Genomic DNA, 13,692 nt, shown 5'->3' with positions numbered 1-13,692 from the left:
GTTGTGTGCCACTGTAACTGGTTGTTCCAATTATCTGGACGATATTGTCATATCAGGTCGCACCCCTGACGAACATTTTCAGAATTTGGGTGCCTTATTTACTGTACTTTTACAGGAAGGACTCAAGTGTAACAGAGACAAGCGCAAATTTTTTCAAACTGAGATTCAGTATTTAGGACACATGATTAACGTACAGCGTATCCGCCCCTCACCGTCACATCTCCGTGCGATTAGAGACTTGCGAGCACCCAGGAACTTGAAAGAACTTCAGTCTGTGTTGGGAAAAATTACGTATTATTTTCGGTTTATCCCCAATGCAGCGCAGATTGCAGCACCTTTGCATCGCCTTAGGCGTAAGGACGTTCCTTTTGTTTGGTCTTTGGAATGTCCACAAGCTCAAATCTGCGTTGTTGAGTGATCGCTGTTTGATTCCTTTCGATCCCTTCAAACCAGTTGATTTGGCTGTCGATGCATCTTCTCACGGCATCGGAGTGGTTCTCTTGCACCGCATTAATTCTGTCGATCGCCCAATCGCTTCTGCGCCTAAGTTGCTATTCTCAAATCGAGAATGAAGCTTTAGCTATTGTCTATGGAGTGGCCAAGTTTCATGATTTGTTGCACTGTCGCAAGTTCTATTTGGTCACCGACCATAAGCCTTTGACGTTGTTGTTTTCACCCGACAAAGCCAGCTCCAGGGCGTACTGCACAAAAGTTGCAACGTCGGTCTTTATTTTTGTGTAACTACAATTACGAAATTTTGTTTTGGCCTACGGCCCAGCATGGCAATGCCAATGCTCTGTCTGGTCTGCCTATTGGTCCAGACGAAGTGTTTGATTCTTCTGAATTATCTTGCATGTTCATTGATTCGCAAGATAGGGATTTCGCTGGTGGTTTTCCAGTGGATTTTCGTCGCATTGTTTCCGCGACAACCGCCGATGCGTCTTTGCAGATTGTTTGACAGTATGTTCGTACTCAGTGGCCTCCATCTGCTCCGTAGATTCGTGATCCCCATTACTTTGCGCAACGTCACAACTTGTCTGTACACCACGGTGTTATTTTGTTACGAACTAACAATGATCAGTCTCGTGTGGTTGTACCTGGTTCATTGCAGTCAGAAATCCTCCGATTACTGCACTCTGGTCATTAGGGTATAGTGCGGATGAAGCAATTATCGCGTCGTCACTGCACTTGGGTCGGTATTGATAAACAAATTGAGAATTTGCTTGCTAATTGTCGCTATTGTGCGGAGCATCAATCTGCTCCCCACCAGCGCTCCTTTGCGTGGCTGACTCCTACTGCGCCTCGTCAGCGTGTTCATGTTGATTTTGAGGGTACTTTCTGGGGCACCCGCTGGTTGATAGTTATTGATGCGTACAGCAACTTTCGTTTTGTTGTGTCTATGCCTTCTACTACATCTGCCAGTAGTATTCGGACTTTGATGTCTATTTTTTGCATTGAGGGCCTTCCTGAAATTATTGTCTCCGACAATGGCCCCCAATTTGTGTCCTCTAAGTTTGAAACATTCTGTGTTGCTAATGGCATTCGCTATCTGACCTCAGCCACGTTCCACCCCCAGTCGAACCGCGAGGATGAACGCTTTGCGTGTTTGTTTAAGTCGCAGATGAGCAAGCTGCGCGCCACGCACTCTCGCGAGAGCGCACTCTGGACTTTCCTTGCTTCCTATCGCTCCCAGTGGCGCAGCACCCGTTCCCCAACGGAATTCCTACATGGCTGCGCCCATCGGTCGCTCCTGGAGCTACTGCACCCACCACTGTGGGCTGCCGCTGCTTCGCCTCGTTCTGGCGTGGCACCGCATGCTTTGGTGTTCTATCGCGTTTTCTCTGGCAGGCAGCGATGGGAATAGGGGCGCATTCTTTGCCAGCTTGGCCGCACCTTATTTGTAATTTCTGGTCCCTCCAGCACTGTCAAGCGATACCGGAACCAGATCTGTTTATGCTCTCCTCGGGTTTCTGCCACTGGTTCTTTTCTGGCAGAACTGGATGCTTCACGGCTTCCACCGCGTCAGCCCACGACTCCACTGACGGCGCCTCCGCCGCGGGCGCTCCTGCCGCCGCCGGTATGGTCTCCTGCGTCGGGTGGCGCCTCTCGCAGCCGCCACGGCCCCACCTCCGGCCTCCGCCTTCTCCGCCACCGCTGTGGCTGTGTTTCTCCGCGGTGCCAGAACTGTTGGACGCTGAGGCTGCCGTCACGCCGCCGCCGCTGTCGCCGTCGCCCATGGACGTTGTTGCTCCGCCTCCTCATCCGAGCATACCCAGTGGTGGTGCGCGTCCTGGGCAGGTTTTCAACGGGGCGTTTTCCTCGCCCCCTCGCGAGCAGTTTTGCAGTCCGTCCCCTCAATTGCGCCACCCCTGGGTCCCTCCACCTGCCGTCCGAAGCCCTACTCAACGACGGTGCCCCGTTTCAGGGGGAGGGATGTCGTATCGATAGTTCAAATACCACAGCGTAGGTTGGCACTACGAGAGCGGACGATCTACACCGACGATAGCGCCCTCTAGCTGACGCTGTGCGGCTCTACGAGAGCCGCTCCAATTTCGCCCAGTTCATGAAGAGCAGGTAGCCAAGAACCGTCGCTTTAGCTGAGCTTGCTATTGAGACTTTCTTATCTGGACTTTGGCGGCGCACCTGTGTGCTCATCACCTAAAGTTATGTAATATGTTTGCATATGTTTATACTATTGTAAAACCACTTTTACTTTACTTGCAGTACCAAAAGCTTTACCTCATCTGCTCCTACTCGCTTCCTTTCATTCGGCCTCTTTGTTAGATTTCAGGAGCAACCCATGCGCCGTGTTCCAGGTGGGAATACAAAACTGGCACATGTGCTGTCCAGCAAGTTGTGTCACGTTCATCAACAATCGACATTCACAGCGAGACGTCATCCACCGCAAATATGGCTGCAAGCCAGTGCAGCGTCCAGTGGGGCCAATTCAAGTGGGCCGCTGGCCACACCCCTTTGAGTTCCCACGCACCACCGCGCCATTGTTCCAAGAATGGCTGCAGCAGATAAGAGGTTCTAGTACTCAACCTAATGCAAATTTATATGCCTGACCTACAAGCAACTTTGTGGTGCGATGTGGTTCACAATATCCTGCGTCCATATATACGACAAGAGTTTCAGCATCAGATATTGGAAGCCTTCCATAGTGTAGGGCATCCTGGCGTCAAGACGAGAGTCAAGTTGGTGGCCAAGATGATTTAGTTGGGCATCAAGAACGATTGCAATCAATGTGCACAATCCATTGAGAGTTGTCAGTGGAGCAAGATTGACAGGTATGTCTCAGCACTTTTAGTTAGCATTGACACACCAACGGTGCGTCTGATGCATGTGCATGTGGACCTGGTAGGATTGCTACCGAGCTCCGACCGGTACAGTTGCTTATTGACCGTCATAGGTGGATTCATGTGCTGGCCAGAAGCCAATGCCATCACCGATATTCCAGCAAAAACAGTGGGCAGAGCTCTGACTGAAAACTGGATCGTGAGATGTGGGGTGTCCCAAACCATAACAGCTGATCGTGGGAGGCAATTCGAGTCTCAGTCGTTCCACAAGCTCATACATCAATGCAGCTGCTACCAATCCAGAATCACCAGCGCGCAACCAACGGGACTGTAGAAAGAATCCACAGAACCTTGAAAGCATCTCAACTGTGTAGCGACGGCCACTGGACCGTATCATTACCGCTAGAGCTGTTACGGCTAAAAGAGGACCTCCACTGTTCTGCAGCACAACCGGTGCATGGAAGACAATTACGACTTCCTGCCGAGCTCATCTCTTCTAAGCCATCTCATATTTCAGCTACGAAAGCAACTACCTGGTTCGCACCGTAGAAGCACAGAGACAAAACGGTCTTCCTGCACAACGAACTTCAGCTAACATCGCAATACTGGCTGAGAGACGACTGCCTACTGCCTTCATTAAGGCCACCATAAGGCTGTACTCCTCAAGGTTCTCGAGAAAGGCGTACACAACATCAAAACAGTGCGGAATGGCAAAGAACAGACGATACCAATTGAACACCTCAAACCTGCAACCATAGAGGAACCAAATACGGTGCAGCCACTCACAGTGTCAGCGCCCACCGGTATGGAGAGTACAAATCACTCTCCCCCTCTCACATGCATTCAGACTGAGAGAAGCAAAAAGAGAAGAAGAAGAAAAAAGCTTCGACCACTCCACCGAACCAATGGAGGCTACAGACACCACAACCACCGCGAACAGCGGTCGTCACACGAGCCGCTAGAACGGTAAAACACCAGTTCCTTTGCATCTCCGGTGCTTCTGGAGTGGAGGTAGGGTGCTGGTGTGGTATATTTGGCAGTCAACACATAGTGTCAACAGTGAAATGTCATTCAGTTTGTGGTAGCCTTACTACTTTACACTGAGGGGAAAAAATCATGGGATACCTATTAATATTGTCAGACCTCCTTTCGCCCGGAGTGGTGCAGCCGTCCATAATTGTGTAAGTGTTGCAAATGCAGGATTTGGTGTACAAACTGACCTCTCGATTATGTCCCATAAATGTTCTATGGGATTCATATCGGATGATCTGGAATTGTCCAGAATGTTCTTCAAACCAATCACGAACACTTGCGGTCTGATGACTTGGTGCATTGTCATCCATAAAAATTCCATTGCTGTTTGGGAACATGAAGTACGTGAATGGCTGCAGATGGTGTTCATATAGCCGACGTAGCCATTTACAGTCAATAATCGGTTCATTTGGACTAAATGACCCAGTCCATTCCATGTAAACACAGTTCACACCGTTATGGACCCAGCACCAGCTTGCACAATACCTTGTTAACAACCTAGGCCCATGGCTTCGTTGAGTCTGCGCCACACTCGAACCCTACCATTAGCTCTTACCAACTTAAATCGGGACACTCATGACCAGGCCACGGTTTTCCACTCTAGCATCCTACTGAAATGTTCAGGAGCCCAGAAGTGAAACTGTAGGCGATGTGCTGTTAGCAAAGGCACTCGTGTAGCTTGTCTGCTACCACAGTCCATTAACGCCAGTTTTCGACATATTGTCCTAGCGGATACGTTCGTCGTACGTCCCACATTGATTTTTTGGCTATGCCACAAAGTGTAGCTTGTTTATTAGCACTGAAAACTCTACGCAAACGCCGTTGCTCTCGGTCGTTAAGTGAAGGCCGTCGGCTGCTTCTTTGTTCGTGGTGTGATGTAATGCCAAAAATGTAGTATTCTCGGCACACTCTTCGCACTGAGGATCTCGGAATATTAAATTCCCTAATGATTTTATAAATGGGACGTCTCATGTGTCTACCTCCAACTACCATTTCGCATTCAAAGTCTGCTAATTCTCGTCCGCCGGCCACAATCACGCCGGTAACCTTTTCACATGAATCAGCTGGGTACAAATGACAACTCTGTCAATGCAGTGCCCTTTTACACCTTGGGTCCGCGATATTACCGTCATCAATACAGGGTGTTACAAAAAGGTACGGCCAAACTTTCAGGAAACATTCCTCACACACAAAGAAAGAAAATGTTATGTGGACATGTGTCCGGAAACGCTTACTTTACATGTTAGAGCTCATTATATTACTTCTCTTCAAATCACATTTATCATGGAATGGAAACACACAGCAACAGAACGTACAAGCGTGACTTCAAACACTTCGTTACAGGAAATGTTCAAAATGTCATCCGTTAGCGAGGATACATGCACCCACCCTCCATCGCATGGAATCCCTGATGCGCTGATGCAGCCCTGGAGAATGGCGTATTGTATCACAGCCGTCCACAATACGAGCACGAAGAGTCTCGACATTTGGTACCGGGGTTGCGTAGACAAGAGCTTTCAAATGCCCCCATAAATGAAAGTCAAGAGGATTGAGGTCAGGAGAGCGTGGAGGCCATGGAATTGGTCCGCCTCTACCAATCCATCGGTCACCGAATCTGTTGTTGAGAAGCGTACGAACACTTCGACTGAAATGTGCAGGAGCTCCTTCGTGCATGAACTACATGTTGTGTCATACTTGTAAAGGCACATGTTCTAGCAGCACAGGTAGAGTATCCCGTATGAAATCATGATAACGTGCTCCATTGAGCGTTGGTGGAAGAACATGGGGCCCAATCAAGACATTACCAACAATGCCTGCCCAAACGTTCACAGAAAATCTGTGTTGATGACGTAATTGCACAATTGCGTGCGGATTCTCGTCAGCCCACACATGTTGATTGTTAAAATTTACAATTTGTTCACGTTGGAATGAAGCCTCAGCCCGCAGCTCGTGGTCGTGCGGTAGCGTTCTCGCTTCCCGCGCCCGGGTTCCCGGGTTCGATTCCCGGCGGGGTCAGGGATTTTCTCTGCCTCGTGATGGCTGGGTGTTGTGTGATGTCCTTAGGTTAATTAGGTTTAAGTAGTTCTAAGTTCTAGGGGACTGATGACCATAGATGTTAAGTCCCATAGTGCTCAGAGCCATAGTGCTCAGAGCCGAAGCCTCATCCGTAAAGAGAACATTTGCACTGAAATGAGGATTGACACATTGTTGAATGAACCATTCGCAGAACCCGTGGAGGCCAATCAGCTGCTGATAGTGCCTGCACACACTGTACATGGTACGGAAACAACTGGTTCTCCCGTAGCACTCTCCATACAGTGTCGTGGTCAACGTTACCTTGTACAGCAGCAACTTCTCTGACGCTGACATTAGGGTTATCGTCAACTGCACGAAGAATTGCCTCGTCCATTGCAGGTGTCCTCGTCGTTCTAGGTCTTCCCCAGTCGCGAGTCATAGGCTGGAATGTTCCGTGCTCCCTAAGACGCTGATCAATTGCTTCGAACGTCTTCCTGTCGGGACACCTTTGTTCTGGAAATCTGTCTCTATACAAACGTACCGCGCCCCGGCTATTGCCCCGTGCTAATCCATACATCAAATGGGCATCTGCCAACTCCGCATTTGTAAACATTGCACTGACTGCAAAACCACGTTCGTGATGAACACTAACCTGTTGATGCTATGTACTGATGTGCTTGATGCTAGTAATGTAGAGCAATGAGTCGCATGTCAACACAAGCACCGAAGTAAACATTACCTTCCTTCAATTGGGCCAACTGGCGGTGAATCGAGGAAATACAGTACATACTGACGAAACTAAAATGAGCTCTAACATGGAAATTAAGCGTTTCCAGACGCATGTCCACATAACATCTTTTCTTTATTTGTGTGTGAGGAATGTTTCCTGAAAGTTTGGCCGTACCTTTTTGTAACACCCTGTATAGGTGTATATCGATATCACATGAGTTTTGTCACTTCAGTGCAGTTCTTTGTCTTCCTTTTGCTAAGGACGGAACTCTGTTTTTGCCACGTGTAGTAAAATACACTATGTGATCAGAAGTATCAGGACACCCCCCAAAATATACGTTTTTCTTATTAGGTGCATTGTGCTGCCAGCTACTGCTACGTACGCCATATCAGCGACGTCAGTAGTCATTAGACATCGTGAGAGAGCAGAATGGGGCACTCCGCGGAACTCAGGGACTTCGAACGTGGTCAGGTGACTGGATATCACTTGTGTAATACGTCTTTACGCGACATTTCCACACTCCAAATCATAGCTAGGTCCACTGCTTCTACTGTGATAGTGAAGTGGAAACGTGAAGGGACACGTACAGAACAAAAGCGTACAGGGTGACCTTGTCTGTTGACTGAAAGAGGCCGCCGACAGTTGAAGAGGGTCGTAATGTGTAATAGGCAGACATCTATTCAGACAATCACACAGGAATTCCAACTGCATCAGGATCTACTGTAAGTACTATGACAGGTAGGTGGGAGGTGAGAAAACTTGAATTTCATGGTCAAGCGACTGCTCATAAGCCACACATCACGCCGGTAAATGCCAAACGACGCCTCGCTTGGTGTAAAGAGCGTAAACAGTGGACGCTTGAACAGTGGAAAAACGTTGTGTGAAGTGACGAATCACGGTACACAATGTGGTGATCCGACGGCAGGATGTTGGTACGGCGAATGCTCGGTGAACGTCATCTGCCAGCGTGTGTAGTGCCAACAGTAAAATTCGGAGGCGGTGGTGTTAAGGTGTGGCATGTTTTTCATGGAGGGAGCTTGCACCCCTTGTTATTTTGAGTGGCACTATCCCAGCACAGGTATACATTGATGTTCTTGGTTCCCACTGTCGAAGAGCAATTCGGGGATGGCCATTTAATCTTTCAACACGATCGAGCACCTGTTCATAATGCACGGCCTGTGGCTGAGTGGCTACACGACAATAACGTCCCTGTAATATACTGGCCTGCACAGAGTCCTGATCTGAATCCTATAGAACACCTCTGGGATGTTTGGAACGCCGACTTCGTGCCAGACCTTAGCGACCGACATCGATACCTCTCCTCAGTGCAGCACTCCGTGAAGAATGGGCTGCAATTCCCCAAGAAACCTTCCAGTACCTGACTCAACGTATACCTGCGAGAGTGGAAGCTGTCATCAAGGCTAAGGGTGGGCCAACGCCATATTGAATTCTAGCATTACTGATGGAGGGCGCCACGAACTTGTAACACATTTTCAGCCAGGTGTCCGGATACTTTTGATCACATAGTGTATAGCAGAATGTACAATAAATCTGTGATGTGCAAACTACTCTTTAATCATTCAGTGTAGACTCATGGCTTACCAAACAAACAAAGCCCTATAGCAGTACACACTGTATGTAAAATAACTTATTTTACTCTTCGCCCTCGAACTTGCACTCAGATCTGCTCGGTTCTGTCTTGAGTTTGTTTTTCTGGCAGTGATAATTGTACACGAACAGTCATACACAGCAATATGGGTAGGTTTACCGATTAACAGTTGGCCATTGGTTCACTGAATGTAATGTAAGAGCGGTACAACTACACTAACAACGGGACCACGTGGCAATCTGGTTTTCGCAATTATTTTTTTTACCTTAATGGTACTGGAAGGTCAGAACTGAAATACCAGTCAGCGAAAGCAGTACCATGCAACTCTGAAAAATTCTTGAGAAAATCAACTATGAAGTTTTCTGGGCGTCTTTAATTCACTAAATAAAGTATATTTTTTGACAAGCAATCTGGTTGTCGTAAAATGCTCGCCTGCCGTCTGGAGGCCTAAATTCGAGTCCTGGCTGATGCACATTTCTTAACAAAGTTGCATGTTCTATGGGCATTTCCGTGAAGTGTAAAATACATTAAATAGCAAAAACATCGGCTGCACTCGAGATTGGTAACTGTTGGATCGCTGATTCGACTCTTGTATTGGTCACTAATTTTTCGTATTTTTTTGTTCACTTCGACTACTGACGTCATTTAAATATAAAATTCATCAAATATATGCTAATTAACGCATATGTAATTGTTATTTTAATGAAAAAATGCACGTCTTTTGTTTCTAATCACATATCGCACACAAGATTCCAGTTTTCGTTGCAAATATAAATTCTTAATTACTTATCTATTGTTAATAAAAACTAGTTAAATTAAATAAACATTACAAATTATAATTTTTTTTCACCTCTGTGTGTCTTAAACTTCACGGAAATTTTCTTTGAACTTGCTCCTATGTGGAAAAATTTACCATGGCTGGGAAACGAACCAAGACTGTCCACAAGATATGCAAGCATTCTACCACAGGACCACACAGACTATTGAATTAATTCCCGTCTTTAATATGAAATATACGCGGATAATTTCGAAGTCGAAGTTTCTCGATAACTTTTGAGAGTTACATGGAAAGACTTTGGATGATTGATATTTGAGTTCTGAACATCACGTACCACGAATTTAAGAAAAAATACAAATAGCCGATTGTCATGTGGTCCTTGTAAGCTGTTATTTGCGTGTTTTGTGTTATACATTTTTACGACTGTATATTACAAGATTTTTCTCTGTTGGGACGGTATTTTCACAGAAAAGGTGACTAACGGTATAAATCGTACTTACATTATTATTCTGTAGCGAGCCACTGGTGACCATGCGTTCCTTATTTCAAAGCCGGCCGTAGTGGCCGTGCGGTTAAAGGCGCTGCAGTCTGGAACCGCAAGACCGCTACGGTCGCACGTTCGAATCCTGCCTCGGGCATGGATGTTTGTGATGTCCTTAGGTTAGTTAGGTTTAACTAGTTCTAAGTTCTAGGGGACTAATGACCTCAGCAGTTGAGTCCCATAGTGCTCAGAGCCATTTGAACCATTTGAACCTTATTTCAAAATACGCTGAACACTACTAGTACAACCAGCACTGCTATGTCGATGCAGTTTGTGTGCACGCTGTATAACTGGTTTAATGGCGGTGAGCATGAACTATGCACTCATAAAAGTAGAACGACGTTGGTTAACCTGAAGGTCTCGCGAGCGTCGAGGTTATTGGAAACAGAACACGAGGACAGCCTCATAAAAGATCTGAGTGAAGCGGACCGCGAGCTTATCGGAACTGTATTGCACTTTAATTACGGTCGCACGTAAAGCCGATCTGATGCACAGTCATTCAGAATGTGAGTTTAACATCCTAAGCATCAGACTATCTCCAAACTTATTCATCCCCAGTTCGCCGGGGACAAAAGCAGGTACTTCCTTAGTCGTAAATAAAATTAGTGACCTTGAGAAACGGAGGATCACCTTAGAGAAATCAGGTACCGAATAGTTGTAAACTCGTTTTGCCCAGAATAACTCTGTGATTAATTGTGAAATCTGAAGTTCATATAACACACAATTTTCAAAGAAAACTGCTCCTTGTGACATTCTAAAGAATTAGAGATCACAAAAACAGACACCACTGGGGAGTACAGAAGCTAAAGTGCTGCACTGAGAAGTAAAGGAGACGATATCGCAAAGAATCAGTAAAACACTTTGTATCCTTTCGTTCTCACATTCGCAGTAACTGGCCAAACGTAGTGCTTCCATTAACTACATTGTAACTATAAATACTAAAGGACTCTAAACACAACATGACTGACAATTTAAAGATAAGAGTGCAATATTATGGATATGTAAAGTTCTCTGTAATGACTAGTTTGAAGGAAATCGTCAGTCGTTTCAACAGAAGCTGCTGTGTGTTACAAACACGTCAGTCCTGGTTAAAGCAAGTAAGATGGTCATGCCTGGCGTAAACAGTCTAATGCATTATGGTTTGTTGATTTTGATTTAGTTTAATACATCTTTAATACAGACTTACACTGGACTGTGGACAATGAAAATTTATTGTTAATACCTTTCTGTTCCTCAGTGCGAACACCAGAACTTTCTGAATTTCTGCCGCTGCCTTACAGAAAACTTCACCATCTATGTGATGTGGCTCTTTTGTGATATTCTGGAGATAACCAATCATTTGAAGAGCAGAAGTGATCTCCTGAAACAAGAAGATTATACTAGTCAGTGGCACTTGTAAGATTACATAGATAGTAACTTGAGCAGTAACAGTAAAATAGGGTAATGATGCAGCTGTACACTGCAGCCCATCATCTTTGACTGAAAACCAAGTATCCCCCAAAATATGTCCCAAACACAAAAAATTGAAACTAATTAAAATTTAGCATTTTGATATGAGTATGGAGAGGAGGTGTCAGCAGATCTTGGTCTTGGACACAGTATTAAAGAACTATCTTCATGTGCTTACGTAATGCATGTAGTCGATAGAGGTTTAGTAAATACATTATCTTTACGCTGAACTGGAGTTCCACTTGCCAGTAAGTAACCAAGTCCTTCCCAGTGAACACTATCCTACCTGCATGGAACCATGCAGATATAGTGGCCATTCCCAAGGAAGGAAAGGATTCTCTCCTGCCAACAAACTACAGACCCGTCAGTCTCGTACCAGCACTTTCAAAAGCCTCGAGCGACTGTAGTACGTGCACCTACTACACCACGCTGAAGCTTAACATCTGTTTACAATTCGGATTCAGAAGAGGCGACACAACAGCTCAGTAACTACTGAGACTGGTGGAGGAAGCTCTCGACGTCTTGCTGAGAGTAACTAACCGCAGTATACCTGGACCTCTCCAAGGCGTTCGACTCCCTCTGGCACGGAGGGCTCTTGTTTAAGCTATTGGAACAGGGGTCACCGTGTAACACATTTTACTTCTCAAATCCTACTGGTTGACAGTAGACACATCCTGGCTGCATTACCTCAAGGATTTGTTCTCAGGCCAGTATTTCACACCCTTTCCACATCAGATGTCCCTATAAATGACGATATCCATCTAGCACTCTATGCTGATGACTTGGCCTTATTCATTAGGAACACGAATGCCCATGCTGTCCAGTACTAATTTCGAGCTATGGTTTCTGCCTGGAGGAAAATTCCAGCTGAGCTGACGCCACTATGGATTAATGGTGGGGATATCATGTCAGTGACAGCAAGATATCTCGACATCACTGTTGCAAAAGAACATCCAAGAAATTCAAGCCAGTCAACTGGTCGAACGTGTGCACTCTACCCCTTATTGAACCAAGAATCCATGCTGCCATCACAGTCATTATGTCCTCCACATGACTTTAACGTGTCCACTGCTGGAATATGCTTCTGCAATATGGAGAAATTCTGAGGACTTTCATATAATCAACCTACATTAAATAAAAAACAGGACTCTGAGGCTTACTTTTCGTCTACCAGGAGATTTACCTCCAAGATATCTTGCTGAAGTCACTGGAATTCCACCTCTCCGCAAATGATAACAAGCGACTAGACTCAAATGTTGTAAGACAGTAAGGCAGTCAGATAATACGCAAAACAGGGCGTTGCGTTGTAAGATGCATTGTGCAACTTGAGAACCAGATGGACTGACCTACTACACAATGAGAGTGAATAAATAAGGAAGATCAAAAGCGAAGACAACATATACTACTTTAGCGTGTCCACTGCGGGGACATGCTTCTGCAGTATGGGGAAATTCTGAAGACTTTCATATAATCAGTCTCCATTAAATACGAAACTGGGCCTTGAGGCTTGCTTTTCATCTACCATGAGATTTACCACCAAGATATCTAGCTGAAGTCACTGGAATTCCACCTCTCCGAAAATGATAGCAACAGACTAGACTCAAATTCTGTAGGAAAGTGAGGCAGTCAGATAATACGCAAAATAGGGTGTTGAGTTGTAAGATGCATTGTGCAATCTGAGAAGTAGGTTGGCTGACCTACTACACAATGAGAGTGATTAAATTAGGAAGATCAAAAGCGAAGACAACATATACTTCATGTAATATTTATAGCAAATTGGTACAGAGCAAATCGTGATGTTGCGGAATATGTTACAAGCGCTACTGTGTGGGTAGAGTATTGCGATGTGATGGAGTCTTGGTGGTGAGTTTAGGCATCACACTTCATTTGGACACGGTATCTTCGCTTTTAATTGGGGGAGCGAAGCATGACCGCATACCGTTGTGTGGATTTCCCTGGACAGTGATTCTTCAAAGTGCTCAAGGCAGAAGTTCCATTGAGATTGCTGCCAGAGTCGAGTGATAGCCGTTGCCGAGTGTGGGCGCGTATATGAGAGTCGGGTGGCGTCTAATCCTGAATGCGGTTAGAAAGTTCGTGGTCTGGGCCGAAATCTGTGCACTTCTCAAAACGTTTATTATTGACAGTCATTGCCAGCAAAACATTATTAAGCATTAAGTGCATTATTAATAGTTAGGGGGCAGCAGTGGAAGTGAGCGGTCATGAGTGTGAGGCCATGGA

General features: G+C 45.8%; 1 protein-coding gene across 1 annotated transcript in view; it reads right to left on the bottom strand.

The window, feature by feature from the left end:
- LOC126184353 (uncharacterized) overlaps positions 1 to 13,692 on the bottom strand; it is a 496,186-nt gene that overhangs the window by 159,868 nt on the left and 322,626 nt on the right. Inside the window, exon 12 of the mRNA XM_049926732.1 lies at positions 11,228 to 11,365. Within this exon, the coding sequence (XP_049782689.1) occupies positions 11,228 to 11,365 (138 nt within the window). The remainder of the gene's footprint in view (positions 1 to 11,227; positions 11,366 to 13,692) is intronic.

This window comes from Schistocerca cancellata, chromosome 4 (assembly GCF_023864275.1).
Source record: "Schistocerca cancellata isolate TAMUIC-IGC-003103 chromosome 4, iqSchCanc2.1, whole genome shotgun sequence".
NCBI lineage: Eukaryota > Metazoa > Arthropoda > Insecta > Orthoptera > Acrididae > Schistocerca > Schistocerca cancellata.
Note: the sequence above shows the minus strand (reverse complement) of the source record. Positions and strands in the feature narration are given on the sequence as shown.